This window comes from Caloenas nicobarica, chromosome 34, assembly GCF_036013445.1.
Source record: "Caloenas nicobarica isolate bCalNic1 chromosome 34, bCalNic1.hap1, whole genome shotgun sequence".
Classification (NCBI taxonomy): Eukaryota; Metazoa; Chordata; class Aves; order Columbiformes; family Columbidae; genus Caloenas; species Caloenas nicobarica.
The window spans coordinates 413,501-429,672 of NC_088278.1; the positions used below are offsets into that span (position 1 = coordinate 413,501).

The 16,172-nt window shown below is 64.4% G+C and overlaps 1 protein-coding gene across 1 annotated transcript in view; it reads left to right on the forward strand.

Moving 5' to 3' along the window:
• The window catches only part of NPHS1 (NPHS1 adhesion molecule, nephrin), a 34,428-nt gene extending 18,714 nt beyond the window's left edge, over positions 1-15,714 (forward strand). The window contains exons 12-25 of the mRNA XM_065654587.1: positions 81-253; positions 718-849; positions 3,789-3,923; positions 5,744-5,865; positions 6,783-6,954; positions 8,425-8,587; positions 9,384-9,640; positions 10,370-10,481; positions 11,643-11,800; positions 12,317-12,376; positions 12,493-12,701; positions 13,514-13,577; positions 13,657-13,706; positions 15,579-15,714. Coding sequence (XP_065510659.1) covers positions 81-253; positions 718-849; positions 3,789-3,923; positions 5,744-5,865; positions 6,783-6,954; positions 8,425-8,587; positions 9,384-9,640; positions 10,370-10,481; positions 11,643-11,800; positions 12,317-12,376; positions 12,493-12,701; positions 13,514-13,577; positions 13,657-13,706; positions 15,579-15,620 — 1,849 coding nt within the window. The 3' untranslated portion in view covers positions 15,621-15,714. The remainder of the gene's footprint in view (positions 1-80; positions 254-717; positions 850-3,788; positions 3,924-5,743; positions 5,866-6,782; positions 6,955-8,424; positions 8,588-9,383; positions 9,641-10,369; positions 10,482-11,642; positions 11,801-12,316; positions 12,377-12,492; positions 12,702-13,513; positions 13,578-13,656; positions 13,707-15,578) is intronic.
• Positions 15,715-16,172: the final 458 nt, after the last annotated feature.

Sequence of the window (16,172 nt, forward strand, 5' to 3'; positions counted from 1 at the left end):
CCCACAAATGTCCCCAATGTCCCCCGTCCCCATATCCCCCGCAATGTCCCCATGTCCCCCCAATGTCCCCCTGTCCCCAGGGTCCCCGGGCAGCCCCTCCCTCCTGTCCCCGCCCCCTTTGGCGGTGTCACCGTCGGCTCCCGCTTGCGGCTCCTGGTGGCCCTTGAGGACCAGGGCCAGCGCGTCACCTGCGAGGCCACCAGCCCCAGCCTGGGCGTGGCCGTCAGCGCCGCCCACACCCTGAGCGTGCGCCGTGAGCACTGGGAGCCACTGGGAGAGACTGGGAGAGACTGGGAGGGACTGGGAGATACTGGGAGGGGACTGGAGGGACTGGGAGGGACTGGGAGATACTGGGAGGGAACTGGGAGGGAACTGGGAGGGACTGGGAGATACTGGGAGGGGACTGGAGGGACTGGGAGGGGACTGGGATATACTGGGAAGGGATTGGGTGGGAATGGGGGGGACTGAGAGGGAACTGGGGGGTGACTGGGAGGGACTGGTAGAGACTGGGAGGGACTGGGATATACTGGGAGGGAACCGGGAGATACTGGGATAGACTGGGACATACTGGGAGGGGCTGGGAATAACTGGGATATACTGAGAGGGACTGGGATATACTGGGAAACACCAGGGCGGGGGGCACTGGGGTGACTGGGAGGGCTCGGCGTGTGTCGCTGGGGTGTACTGGTTTATACTGGTTGTAACTGGTGTCCCCAGACCCCCCGCAGGTATCGGGGGGGTCGGTGGTGGCCAGGGAGGGGGGAGGGGCGGAGCTGCCGCTGGGCGTGGTCGCCCATCCCCCCCCCGAGAGCTGCGAGTGGAGCCGGCACGGCCACGCCCTGCGCACTGGTGAGACTGGGAGCACTGGGAGCACTGGGAGCACTGGGAGCACTGGGAGCACTGGGAGGGGGAGCCGGGAGCACTGGGAGCACTGGGAGGGGGAACTGGGAGCACTGGGAGCACTGGAATGGGCAACTGGGAGAACTGGGAGGGGGAACTGGGAGCACTGGGAGCACTGGGAGGGGGAACTGGGAGCACTGGGTGGGGATTGGGAGGGGGAACTGGGAGCACTGGGAGCACTGGGAGCACTGGGAGGGGGAACTGGGAGCACTGGGGGCACTGGGAGGGGGAACTGGGAGCACTGGGAGCACTGGAATGGGCAACTGGGAGCACTGGGAGGGGGAACTGGGAGCACTGGGTGGGGACTGGGAGGGGGAACTAGGAGCACTGGGAGCACTGGGAGCACTGGGAGGGGCAACTGGGAGCACTGGGAGCACTGGGAGGGGGAACTGGGAGCACTGGGTGGGGATTGGGAGGGGGAACTGGGAGCACTGGGAGCACTGGGAGGGGGAACCGGGAGCACTGGGAGGGCACTGGGAGGGACTGGAAGGGCCTGGAAGGGACTGGGAGGGGGAACTGGGAGAACTGGGAGGGAGAACTGGGAGCACTGGGAGGGGTCACTGGGGGTACTGGGGGTTACTGGGAGCACTGGGATGGGGCTATGGGGGCACTGGGAGCACTGGGACGGGCAACTGGGAGCACTAGGAGGGGTCACTGGGGTTACTGGGGGTTACTGGGAGCACTGGGAGGGGCCACTGGGAGCACTGGGAGGGGACTGAGAGGGACAGGGAGGGACTGGGAAGGGGAACTGGGAGCACTGGGGGTCACTGGGATCACTGGGGGTCACTGGGGTCGCTGGGGGTCACTGGGGTCACTGGGGTTCACTGGGAGCACTGGGGGTTACTGGGGTCACTGGGGTCCCTGGGAGCACTGGGGGTTACTGGGATCACTGGGGGTCACTGGGGTCGCTGGGAGCACTGAGGGTCACTGGTGTCACTGGGGTCACTGGGAGCACTGGGGGTCGCTGGGGTCACTGGGGTCGCTGGGGTCACTGGGGGTCACTGGGGGTCACTGGGAGCACTGGGGTCACTGGGGGTCACTGGGGTCGCTGGGATCACTGGGGTCACTGGGGGTTATTGGGAGCACTGGGGTCACTGGGGGTCACTGGGGGTCACTGGGAGCACTGGGGGTCATGGGGGTCACTGGGAGCACTGGGGGTTACTGGAAGCACTGGGGTCACTGGGGTCACTGGGGTCACTGGGTTCACTGAGGGTTATTGGGAGCACTGGGGTCACTGGGGGTCACTGGGAGCACTGGGGGTCACTGGGGTCACTGGGGGTCACTGGGGGTCACTGGGGTCACTGGGAGCACTGGGGTCACTGGGGGTCACTGGGGGTCACTGGGGTCACTGGGATCATTGGGGTCACTGGGATCACTGGGGTCAGTGGGGTCACTGGGGTCGCTGGGAGCACTGGTGTCACTGGGGGTCACTGGGGTCACTGGGGTTACTGGGGGTTACTGGGAGCACTGGGGGTCACTGGGGTCACTGGGGTTACTGGGGGTTACTGGGAGCACTGGGGGTCACTGGGGTCACTGGGAGCACTGGGGGTCACTGGGGGTCACTGGGGGTTACTGGGGGTCACTGGGAGCACTGGGGGTCACTGGGATCACTGGGGGTTACTGGGATCACTGGGGGTCACTGGGGGTTATTGGGAGCACTGGGGTCACTGGGGGTCACTGGGGGTTACTGGGGGTCACTGGGAGCACTGGGGGTTACTGAGATCACTGGTGGTCACGGGGGTCACCGGGGGTTATTGGGAGCACTGGGGTCACTGGGGTCACTGGGGATCACTGGGAGCACTGGGGTCACTGGGGTCACTGGGGGTCACTGGGGTCACTGGGATCACTGGGGTCACTGAGGGTTATTGGGAGCACTGGGGTCACTGGGGGTCACTGGGGGTCACTGGGAGCACTGGGGGTCATGGGGGTCACTGGGAGCACTGGGGGTTACTGGAAGCACTGGGGTCACTGGGGTCACTGGGGTCACTGGGGTCACTGAGGGTTATTGGGAGCACTGGGGTCACTGGGGGTCACTGGGGGTTATTGGGAGCACTGGGGTCACTGGGGGTCACTGGGAGCACTGGGGGTCACTGGGGTCACTGGGGGTGACTGGGGGTGACTGGGGTCACTGGGGGTCACTGGGAGCACTGGGATCACTGGGGGTCACTGGGAGCACTGGTGGTCACTGGGGGTCACTGGGGGTCACTGGGGTCACTGGGGGTCACTGGGGGTCACTGGGGTCACTGGGAGCACTGGGGTCACTGGGGGTCACTGGGGGTCACTGGGGTCACTGGGATCATTGGGGTCACTGGGATCACTGGGGTCAGTGGGGTCACTGGGGTCGCTGGGAGCACTGGGGGTCACTGGGGTCACTGGGGTTACTGGGAGCACTGGGGGTCACTGGGATCACTGGGAGCACTGGGGTCACTGGGGGTCACGGGGGTCACTGGGGGTTACTGGGAGCACTGGGGGTCACTGGGATCACTGGGATCACTGGGAGCACTGGGGTCACTGGGGTCACTGGGGTCACTGAGGGTTATTGGGAGCACTGGGGTCACTGGGGTCACTGGGAGCACTGGGGGTCACTGGGATCACTGGGGGTCACTGGGGTCACTGAGGTCACTGAGGTTTATTGGGAGCACTGGGGTCACTGGGGTCACTGGGAGCACTGGGGTCACTGAGGTTTATTGGGAGTCACTGGGGTCACTGGGGTCACTGAGGGTTATTGGGAGCACTGGGGTCACTGGTGTCACTGGGAGCACTGGGGGTCACTGGGGTCACTGGGGGTCACTGGGGGTCACTGGGATCACTGGGGCTGGTTCAGGGGGGTGTGTCCCCGGTGGGCATGTCCCCCCAGTGGGCGTGTCCTGAGTTGGCCCCGCCCCCAGGCCCCAGGCTCCGCCTCCTCCCCGGTTGGGCTCTGGCCATCGCCAACGTGACGCGCGGCGACGGCGGCGCCTACGGGGTGGGGTGCCGGAACAGCGAGGGCAGCGGCCACGCCGTCCTGAGCCTCATCGTGCACTGTGAGCACCTAGAGACACCCTATAGATCACCTATAGAGCCCTAGAGATCCCCTATAGACCCTAGAGAGCCCCTATAGACCCCAGAGCCCATATAGACCCTATAGATCCCTATGGAGTTCGAACAGCGAGGGCAGCGGCCACGGGGTCCTAAGCCTCATCGTGCACTGTGAGCACCTAGAGACACCCTATAGATCACCTATAGAGCCCTAGAGATCCCCTATAGACCCTAGAGAGCCCCTATAGACCCCAGAGCCCCTAGAGACCCTATAGATCCCTATGGAGTTCGAACAGCGAGGGCAGCGGCCACGGGGTCCTGAGCCTCATCGTGCACTGTGAGCACCTAGAGACACCCTATAGATCACCTATAGAGCCCTAGAGATCTCCTATAGACCCTAGAGAGCCCCTAGAGACCCCAGAACCCCTATAGACCCTATAGATTCCTATGGAGTTCGAACAGCGAGGGCAGCGGCCACGGGGTCCTGAGCCTCATTGTGCACTGTGAGCACCTAGAGATCACCTATAGATCCCCAGAGATCCCCTATAGGTCACCTATAGACCCTACAGATCGCTATAGACCCCCTATAGACCCTATAGATCCCTATGGTGTCAGAACAGCGAGGGGAGCGGCCATGGGATCCTGCACGTTATTGTGCACTGTGAGCACCTAGAGATCACCTATAGATCCCTAGAGATCCCCTATAGACCCTAGAGAGCCCCTATAGACCCCAGAGCCCCTATAGACCCTATAGATCCCTATGGAGTTCGAACAGCGAGGGCAGCGGCCACGGGGTCCTGAGCCTCATCGTGCACTGCGAGCACCTAGAGACACCCTATAGATCACCTATAGAGCCCTAGAGATCCCCTATAGACCCTAGAGAGCCCCTGGAGACCCCAGAGCCCCTAGAGACCCTATAGATCCCTATGGAGTTCGAACAGCGAGGGCAGCGGCCAAGGGGTCCTGAGCCTCATCGTGCACTGTGAGCACCTAGAGACACCCTATAGATCACCTATAGAGCCCTAGAGATCTCCTATAGACCCTAGAGAGCCCCTAGAGACCCCAGAACCCCTATAGACCCTATAGATTCCTATGGAGTTCGAACAGCGAGGGCAGCGGCCACGGGGTCCTGAGCCTCATTGTGCACTGTGAGCACCTAGAGATCACCTATAGATCCCCAGAGATCCCCTATAGGTCACCTATAGACCCTACAGATCGCTATAGACCCCCTATAGACCCTATAGATCCCTATGGTGTCAGAACAGCGAGGGGAGCGGCCATGGGATCCTGCACGTTATTGTGCACTGTGAGCACCTAGAGATCACCTATAGATCCCTAGAGATCCCCTATAGACCCTAGAGAGCCCCTAGACACCCCAGAGCCCCTATAGACCCTATAGATCCCTATGGTGTCGGAACAGCGAGGGGGGCGGCCATGGGATCCTGCACGTTATTGTGCACTGTGAGCACCTAGAGATCACCTATAGATCCCTAGAGATCTCCTCTAGGTCACCTGTAGACCCTAGAGATCCCTATAGAGCCCCTAGAGACCCTATAGATCCCTATGGCGCTCAAACAGCGAGGGCACCAGACACGGGATCCTGCACCTTATTGTGCACTGTGAGCACCTAGAGATCCCCTATAGATCCCCTATAGATCCCTATAGATCCCTATGGTGTCGGAACAGCGAGGGGAGCAGCCACGCCGTCCTGAGCCTCGTTGTCCCCATATGACCCCATAGCCCCTATAGGACCCTCCACCCCTGCTCTTGACCCCTGCCCTTGACCCCTGCCCTTGACCCCTGGCCTTGACCCCTGCCCCCCCAGACCCCCCGGCCATCGTGCGCGTCCCCGACCCCGTGGTGGTGACCGAGGGGGACAGAGCGGAGCTGGAGTGTGAGGTGACCGGGAACCCCCTGCCCGTGGGGAGCGTCACCTGGGGACGGCTGGTACGGACGGACGGACGGATGGGGGAGAGGGGGACAGGGGGACATGGGGACAGGGGGACAGGGGGATATGGGGATATGGGGACAGGGGGACAGGGGGACATGGGGACAGGGGGACACGGGGATATGGGGACAGGGGGACAGGGGGACATTGAGATATGGGGATATGGGGACATGGGGACATTGAGATATGGGGACAGGGGGACACGGGGATATGGGGACAGGGGGACATGGGGACATTGAGATATGGGGATATGGGGACACGGGGATATGGGGACAGGGGGACATGGGGACATTGAGATATGGGGACAGGGGGACATGGGGACAGGGGGACATGGGGATATGGGGACAGGGGGACAGGGGGACATGGGGACATTGAGATATGGGGATATGGGGACAGGGGGACATGGGGACATTGAGATATGGGGACAGGGGGATATGGGACATGGGGACATTGAGATATGGGGATATGGGGACAATGGTATATGGGGACAGGGGGACATGGGGACAGGGGGACATGGGGATATGGGGACAGGGGGACATGGGGACAGGAGGACATGGGGATATGGGGACAGGGGGATATGGGACATGGGGACAGGGGGACATGGGGACAGGGGGATATGGGGACAGGGGGACATGGGGACATGGGGACATTGAGATATGGGAATATGGGGACAATGGGATATGGGGACAGGGGGACATGGGGACATGGGGACATTGGGATATGGGGACAGGGGGACAGGGGGACATGGGGACATTGGGATATGGGGACATGGTGACATGGGGACAGGGGGATATGGGACATGGGAACGTTGGGATATGGGGACAGGGGGATATGGGGACATGGGGACAGGGAGATATGGGGACAGGGGGACATGGGGAGCCGGTTCCCTGGGGGTGACAAGGTGGGTGTCCCTCAGGTGGGGGAGGGGCGCGAGGGGGTCCCGGGGGGGCTGCTCCCCGAAGGCTCCTCCCCCGTGTGGCGCCTGCGGGTTCCGGGGGCGCGGAGGGACCTGGGGGGACCCTACGAGTGTCACGTGGACACGGGGGTGCCCCCCCCGGCCAGAGCCATCGTCAGGCTCATCGTCCGATGTGAGTGTCACCGGGCGGGGGACACGGTGGGGACACCCTGGGTGGGTGGGGTCAACCAATGGGGACAGCTGGGGGGCGGGGACTCCCAATGTGGGGGGCAATAGGGGCACCCAATGGGGACACCCAATGAGGTGGCACCCAACAGGGGATACCCAATGAGGGGGGACACAACCATTGGGGACACCCAATGGGAGGGGAGACCCAGTGGGGACACGCAAGGTGGGGGACACCCAGTGGGGACACCCAGTGGGGACACCCAATGAGGTGGCACCCAACAGAGGACACCCAATGGGGGGAGACCCAGTGGGGACACCCAGTGGGAATATCTATGGGGGGGGACAATAGGGACAAGGGGACGACCAACAAGGACACCCAGTGGGGGACACGCAAGGGGGGACATCAAGGGAGGGGACAACAGGGACATGGGGACACCCAGTGGGGACACCCAATGAGGTGGCACCCAACAAGGGATACCCAATGAGGGGGACACAACCATTGGGGACACCCAATGGGAGGGGAGACCCAGTGGGGACACGCAAGGTGGGGGACACCCAAGGGGGACACCCAATGAGGTGGCACCCAACAGAGGACACCCAATGGGGGGAGACCCAGTGGGGACACCCAGTGGGAATATCTATGGGGGGGGACAATAGGGACAAGGGGACGACCAACAGGGACACCCAGTGGGGGACACCCAAGGGGGGACATCAAGGGAGGGGACAACAGGGACATGGGGACACCCAGTGGAGACACCCAATGGGGACACCCAATGAGGTGGCACCCAACAAGGGATACCCAATGCGGGGGGACACAACCATTGGGGACACCCAATGGGAGGGGAGACCCAGTGGGGACACGCAAGGTGGGGGACACCCAATGGGGACACCCAATGAGGTGGCACCCAACAGAGGACACCCAATGGGGGGAGACCCAGTGGGGACACCCAGTGGGAATATCTATGGGGGGGGACAATAGGGACAAGGGGACGACCAACAGGGACACCCAGTGGGGGACACCCAAGGGGGGACATCAAGGGAGGGGACAACAGGCACATGGGGACACCCAATGGGGACACCCAATGAGGTGGCACCCAACAGAGGACACCCAATGAGGGGAGACCCAGTGGGGACACCCAAGGTGGGGGACACCCAAGGTGGGCGACACCCAATGGGAATATCTATGGGGGGGGACAATAGAGACATGGGGACACCCAAGGCGGGGACATCAAGGGAGGGGGACACCCAATGGGGACATCGATGGGTGGGGGTCACCCAATGGAGACACCCATGGGTGGGGCCACCCCAGAAGGCGCCGCCCAACGAGTTGGGGACACCCCCGATGGTGACACCCAAGGGTGACAATCACGGGGACACTGAGTCTGGGGGGACACCCCAGGGTGGGCCTGACCCCCCCACCTCCCGGGGGGAGCCAATCAGAGCCCTGACACCCCAACCCTGCCCCCCCTCCCAGATGGCCCCGAGCTGGAGGTGGAGCCGGGGGCGGGGCCGGGGGCGGGGCCTGTGCGGGTGGCGGTGCCGGCGGGGGCGGAGTCGGCGCAGCTGCGGTGCCGCGCCCAGGGCGTGCCGGGGGTGGACATCCAATGGGAGCAGCACGGCCGCCCCCTGCAGGACAGGTAACCCCGGGGCCGACTGGGGCTAACTGGGGGCAACTGGGACAAAACGGGGCCAACTGGGGCCAATTGGGACTGACTGGGACAAACTGGGGGCAACTGGGGGCAACGGGGCTCACCTGGGACTAACTGGAGCCAACCGGGGTCAGCTGGGGCCAACTGGGTCAACAGGGGTCAGCTGGGGCCAACTGGGTCCAACTGGGTCAACAGGGGTCAACTGGGCCCAACTGGGTCTAACTGGGGTCAACAGGAGTCAGCTGGGGCCAACTGGGTCCAACTGGGTCAACAGGGGTCAACTGGGCCCAACTGGGTCCAACTGTGGTCAACTGGGTCCAACTGGGAAAAACAGATCAACCGGGGCCAACCGGGGTCAGCTGGGCCCAACTGGGGTCAACTGGGACAAACTGGGTCCAACCTTGGTCAACTGGGTCCAACTGGGAAAAACAGGTCAACTGGGGCCAACCGGGGTCAGCTGGGCCCAACTGGGGTCAACTGGGACAAACCGGGGCAAACCGGGGTCAACTGGGCCCAACTGGGTCCAACTGTGGTCAACTGGGACAAACTTGGCCCAACCGGGGTCAACCGGGAAAAACGGGTCAACTGGGCCCAACTGGGGTCAACTGGGAGAAACTGGGCCCAACTGGGTCAACTGGACCCACCCCAGTCCCAGTTTTGCCCCAGTTGTGTCCCAGTTCTGCCCCAGGTCCATCCCAGTTGTGTCCCAGTTCTACCCCCAACCCGTTCCCAGTTCTTCCCAGTCCCAGTTCAGCCCAGTCCCAACTGGAACCGGTCCCCCCAGTAGGTTCCAGCAGCACCAGTGGCACGAGGGCCCCTGGACCAGTAGCATCCTGACGGTGGCCAACATCAGCCAGGATCGGGCCCGGCTCCGCGCCCAGTTCCTCAACTGGGACCAGTCCAGGCCCCAGCAGCGATACCAGTATCTCAACTGGGACCAGTCTGGGGAGCAGGAGCTGAACTGGACCCTCGGCACCTTCGTCTGCGTCGCCCAGAACCAACTGGGAACTGTCCGGCGCCACCTCCAGCTCCAACTGGCCGGTACTGGGAGGGGTGACTGGGATGGGGGTGCTCATACTGGTATGGGGGGGTAGGTGGGACTGGGAGGTGGCGTTTGTACTGGGAGGGGTGGTTTGTACCAGTATGGCGGGAGTATTTGGTACTGGGAGGAACTGGGATGAGGTTGGGTGGTACTGGGATGATTTGGTGGTGGAACTGGGAGGGATACTGGGAGCACTGGGAGGAGATGAGGGGCACCGGGAGGTACTGGGAGGGAAGTGGGTGTAACTGGGAGGGCCTGGGCGGGAGTGGGAGGGAACTGGGAGGCACTGGGAGGCACTGGGAGGGTACTGGGAGGATATTGGGAGGAAATGGGAGACACTGGGAGGGCACTGGGAGGCACTGGGAGGACATTGGGGGCACTGGGAGGAACTGGGAGCTACTGGGAGGATATTGGGAGGTACTGGGAGGATACTAGGAGACACTGGGAGGGAACTGGGATGCACTGGGAGGCGCTGGGAGGATACTGGGAGGACACTGGGAGGCACTGGAAGGAGACGGGGGGCACCGGGAAGCACTGGGAAGGTACTTTAGGCACTGGGAGTACTGGGAGGCACTGGGAGGAACTGGGAGGAACTGGGAAGAGACGGGGGGCACTGGGAGGGTACTTTGGGCACTGGGAGGCACTGGGAGTACTGGGAGGAACTGGGAGTACTGGGAGGTACTGGGGGGCACTGGGAGGAACTGGGACCCCCCCTGTTCCCCCCCCAGACCCCCCGGACCCCCCCCGGGAGCTGCGGGTTTCGGGCGTCGCCCCCACAGCGCTGGGCGTGGCCTGGACCCCCGGCTTCCATGGGGGGGCCCCCCAGAGCTTCCTGGTCAGGTGAGGGCACCCCAAAACTGGGGGGGACCCCAAAACATGGGGGGGGACCCCAAAACATGGGGAGGGTCCCTAAAACCTGGGGGGGGGTCCCCAAAACCCAAGGGGTCCCCCCAAAGCTTCCTGGTCAGGTGAGGGCACCCCAAAACTGGGGGGGGACCCCAAAACATGAGGGGGGACCCCAAAACATGGGGGGACCCCAAAACATGGGGAGGGTCTCTAAAACCTGGGGGGGGTCCCCAAAACCCAAGGGGTCCCCCCAGAGCTTCCTGGTCAGGTGAGGGCACCCCAAAACTGGGGGGGACCCCAAAACATGGGGGGGAACCCCAAAACATGGGGGGGACCCCAAAACTGGGGGGGACCCCAAAACATGGGGGGGGACCCCAAAACATGGGGAGGGTCCCTAAAACCTGGGGGGGGGTCCCCAAAACCCAAGGGGTCCCCCCAAAGCTTCCTGGTCAGGTGAGGGCACCCCAAAACTGGGGGGGACCCCAAAACATGGGGGGGACCCCAAAACATGGGGGGGTCCCTAAAACATGGGGGGGTCCCCAAAACCCAGGGGGTCCCCCCAAAGCTTCGTGGTCAGGTGAGGGCACCCCAAAACTGGGGGGGACCCCAAAAATTCATGGGGGGGTGAAATGTCCCCATTTGGGGCTGAAATTCCCCATTCCTCCTCAAAAATCGGGAATTTCGGCCCAAATTGGAGGAATTTCACTCCAAAATTGGGGGATTTCAGCCCAAATCGCAGGATTTTGGCTCCAAATTGGGGAAGTTCCCCCCTCCAAATAGGGGATTTCGCCCCCAAATTGGGAGGTTTCTGGCCAAACATGGATTATATTGCCCCCAAAATTGGGGGGTTTCACCCTAAAATGGGGAATTTCATCCCCAAAATGGGCGATTTCAGCCCAAAATTGGGGATTTGGCCTCAAAACTGGGGGGTTTCTGCCCCCCAACGGACAATTTTGCCCCCAAATTAGGCAATTTCATTCCAAAAACGGTGAAATGTGGCCCCAAGATGTGGGAATTTGCCCCCAAATTGGGGGATTTCATTCAAAATTGGGGAATTTGCCTCAAAAATGGGGAATTTCCGCCACTTCCGGTGGTCCCCCACCACACACACACACACGCACTTCCTGTTTCCTGTTTCCTGTTTCCGGTCGGCAGCGTGAGCGGCCCCGGGGCCCCGCCCCTCGCGCTCCTGGTTTCCGGCCCCGCCCTCACGCTGCGCGGCCTCCGACCGGAAACGCCCTATGACGTCACCGTGCGCGCGCGCAACGAGCGGGGCGAGAGCGCCCCCGCGCGGATCCGCGCCGTCACTTCCGGTAACGTGCCGGGCGGGGCCCGGAAGCAAACAGGAAGCGGGGGGGGGGGTCAGACTGGCTGGGGGGGAACCGGAAGTGGGGTCAAAACGGAAGTGGGAGGACAGCGGCGAACAGGAAGTAGGGGCGAAACCGGAAGTGGCGGCTCGATGTGAAGGGGTGCACAAACCGGAAGTGGGGTCACGTTGAGGTGGGGCTCAAACAGGAAGTGGGGTTAAGCCGGAAGCGGTGAAAACCGGGGGGGGGAGGGACGGGAAATCGGGTCGGAAACAGGAAGTGGCACCGGAAATGACGAGGGGGACCGGAAGTGGGCGTGTCGCGCGGGACCGGAAGTGGCTGCGGGTTGGGGGCCGGAAGTGAGGGCGCCAGGAGCAGGAAAACTTCCGGGTGGAGCCCGGAAGCGCTCGGGGAAGGGGAAGGGGGAGGGGGAGGGGGGGACCTGAACCGGAAGTGGGACCCACGGGCAAAGGGGGCGTGTCCCGGAAGTACCCCCGGACGCCTGGGTCCCCTCCCCCGCAGCGCTGCCCCGCGATTCGCCGGCGCCGGCGCCGGGGGAGGAGCCTCCAGCGCCCCCTGCAGGTGGGACCGGGGGTGGGGGAGGGGAGCGGGGGTGGGGCCCGGACGCCTGGGTCCCGCCGGACGCCTGGGTCCCCCCCGCTGACCCCTCCCCCTCCCCCCCCCCGCTGTCCCATCAGCCTTTGCGGCCCCACCCGCCCTGGCGGGGGCGCTGGGGGCCCTGGGGGGGCTCCTGCTGGGGGGCGGGGCCGCCCTCTGGGGGGCGCTGGGGAGGAGGCGCAGGGACCCAGGCGTCCGGGGGGACCCAGGAGTTCGGGGGGACCCAGGAGTTCGGGAGGACCCAGGAGTTCGGGCCAAGGGCGGGGCCGCCAATGATTACAGCCTGGAGGTGAGCGGGGGAGCCCCAAATCACCCCATTTCAGCCCCAAATCCAACTCCTGGGTCCCCTCCCGGACGCCTGGGTCCCCTCCCGAACTCCTGGGTCCCTCCTGAACTCCTGGGTCCCTCCTGAACTCCTGGGTCCCTCCCGAACTCCTGGGTCCCTCAGAACTCCTGGGTCCCTCCCGAACTCCTGGGTCCCCCCCGAACTCCTGGGTCCCTCCCGAACTCCTGGGTCCCCCCCGGAACTCCTGGGTCCCCCCCGAACTCCTGGGTCCCTCAGAACTCCTGGGTCCCTCCCGAACTCCTGGGTCCCCCCCAAACTCGCGGGTCCCTCCCGAACTCCTGGGTCCCCCCGAACTCCTGGGTCCCTCCCGAACTCCTGGGTCCCTCCCGAACTCCTGGGTCCCTTCCTGAACTCCTGGGTCCCTCCCGAACTCCTGGGTCCCTTCCCGAACTCCTGGGTCCCTTCCTGAACTCCTGGGTCCCCCCGAACTCCTGGGTCCCTCCCGAACTCCTGGGTCCCTTCCTGAACTCCTGGGTCCCTCCCGAACTCCTGGGTCCCTCCCGAACTCCTGGGTCCCTTCCCGAACTCCTGGGTCCCTTCCTGAACTCCTGGGTCCCTCCCGAACTCCTGGGTCCCCCCCAAACTCGCGGTTCCCTCCCGAACTCCTGGGTCCCCCAGAACTCCTGGGTCCCTCCCGAACTCCTGGGTCCCCCCTGAACTCCTGGGTCCCCCCCAAACTCGCGGGTCCCTCCCGAACTCCTGGGTCCCTCAGAACTCCTGGGTCCCCTCGTGTCTCACCCTCCCCTCCCCCCCAGCTGAGCTCATTGTCCTCGGGGGCACCTCCTGGTGGCCCCTCCCCCCCGTGGGACCCCCCCCTGGGTGAGTATCAAGGGGGGGTCGCCCCTCCCCCACCCCTCCCCCCCCCCCCCCCCCCCCCCACTCACCCCTCCCCCCCCAGGTGAGCCCCACCCCTACGATGACGTCACCGAATGGGGGGAATATGAGGAGGTGAGGGGGGGTCCCGGACGCCTGGGTCCCATATTGGGGGCTCCCCGGACACCTGGGTCCCCTATTGGGGTGGGGGGTTCCCCGGACGCCTGGGTCCCTTATTGGGTGGGGGGTCCCCGGACGCCTGGTTCCCCTATTGGATTGGGGGGTTCCCCGGATGCCTGGGTCCCCTATTGGGTTGGGGGCCTCCCCGGATGCCTGGGTCCCATATTGGGTGGGGGGTCCCCGGACGCCTGAGTCCCTTATTGGGGTTGGGGGGTTCCCCGGACGCCTGGGTCCCCTATCGGGTTGGGGGGTTCCCCGGATGCCTGGGTCCCCTATTGGGTGGGGGGGCTCCCCGGATGCCTGGGTCCCATATTGGGTGGGGGGTCCCCGGACGCCTGGGTCCCATATTGGGGTGGGGGGTTCCCCGGATGCCTGGGTCCCTTATTGGGGTTGGGGGGTTCCCCGGACGCCTGGGTCCCCTATTGGGGTGGGGGGGCTCCCCGGATGCCTGGGTCCCATATTGGGTGGGGGGTCCCCGGACGCCTGGGTCCCCTATTGGGTGGGGGGTCCCCGGATGCCTGGGTCCCATATTGGGTGGGGGGGTTCCCCGGACGCCTGGGTCCCTTATGGGGATGGTCCTGGATGCTTGGGTCCCCTGTGGGGGTGTGGGTCCCCGGACGCCTGGGTCCCCTATTGGGGTGGGGGGTTCCCCGGATGCCTGGGTCCCCTATTGGGTTGGGGGGTTCCCCGGATGCCTGAGTCCCTTATTGGGGTTGGGGGGTTCCCCGGACGCCTGGGTCCCCTATCGGGTTGGGGGGTTCCCCGGATGCCTGGGTCCCCTATTGGGTGGGGGGGCTCCCCGGATGCCTGGGTCCCATATTGGGTGGGGGGTCCCCGGACGCCTGGGTCCCCTATTGGGTGGGGGGTCCCCGGATGCCTGAGTCCCTTATTGGGGTTGGGGGGTTCCCCGGACGCCTGGGTCCCATATTGGGTGGGGGGGTTCCCCGGACGCCTGGGTCCCTTATGGGGATGGTCCTGGATGCTTGGGTCCCCTGTGGGGGTGTGGGTCCCCGGACGCCTGGGTCCCCTATTGGGGTGGGGTGTTCCCCGGACACCTGGGTCCTATATTGGGTGGGGGGTCCCCGGACGCCTGGGTCCCCTATTGGGTGGGGGGTCCCCGGATGCCTGGGTCCCATATTGGGGTGGGGGGATCCCCGGACGCCTGGGTCCCCTATTGGGTGGGGTTCCCCGGATGCCTGGGTCCCATATTGGGGTTGGGGTGTTCCCTGGACGCCTGGGTCCCATATTGGGGTTGGGGGGTTCCCCGGACGCCTGGGTCCCATATTGGGTGGGGGGGTCCCCGGATGCCTGGGTCCCCTATTGGGGTGGGGGGTTCCCCGGACACCTGGGTCCCATATTGGGTGGGGGGTCCCCGGACGCCTGGGTCCCATATTGGGTGGGGGGTCCCCGGATGCCTGGGTCCCTTATTGGGGTTGGGGGGTTCCCCGGACGCCTGGGTCCCCTATTGGGTTGGGGGGCTCCCTGGACGCCTGGGTCCCCTATTGGGGTGGGGGGTTCCCCGGATGCCTGGGTCCCATATTGGGGTTGGGGGGCTCCCCGGACGCCTGGGTCCCCTATTGGGTGGGGCTCCCCGGACGCCTGGGTCCCATATTGGGGTGGGGGGCTCCCCGGACGCCTGGGTCCCTTATTGAACTTGGGTGGTTCCCCGGACGCCTGGGTCCCCTATTGGGGTTGGGGGGTTTCCCGGATGCCTGGGTCCCCTATTGGGTGGGGTTCCCCGGACGCCTGGGTCCCTTATTGAACCGGTGGGGGGGGCTGGTTCCCCGGACGCCTGGGTCCCCCCTGACCCCTCCTCCCCCCGCCCAGGTCTCCGCCCCCCCGTTCACCCTCCAGGGGGCGCTGGTGTGACCGCGGAGGCCCCGCCCCCCACAAGCCCCGCCCCCCCATCAATAAACCCGCCCCCCTCCCCAGGGGGCGGAGCCAGCGCGGCTCTGCGTGCTCATTGGCTGCCCGGACGCCTGGGTTCCTTTTGCGTCTCCTCCCCCCCCCCCCCCAACAAATGACGTCACTCGCTCCAGCCAATCGACGTTTATTTCCGGTGGTGGCCACGCCCCCCCCCCCCCAGTCCAACCAGTATAAACCAGTTTCCCCCAGTTCAGGGGATCCCGCCCCATTTTGGGGCAAAATCCCCCGATTTGGGGGCAAATTCACCCATTTTGGGGCAGAATCCGTCGATTCTTGACCGAAATTCCCCAATTTGGGGGCAAAATCCATCGATTTTGGAATGAAATTCCCCAATTTTGGGCCAAAATGCTCCGTTTTGGGGTGGAATTCCCAATTTTTGAGGTGAAATCTCCCATTTTGGGGGTGAAATTCCTCGTTTTTGAGGTGAAATCCCCCAATTTGGGGGCAAAATTCACAGTTTTGGGGCACAGTCCCCCAATTTTGGGATGAAATTCC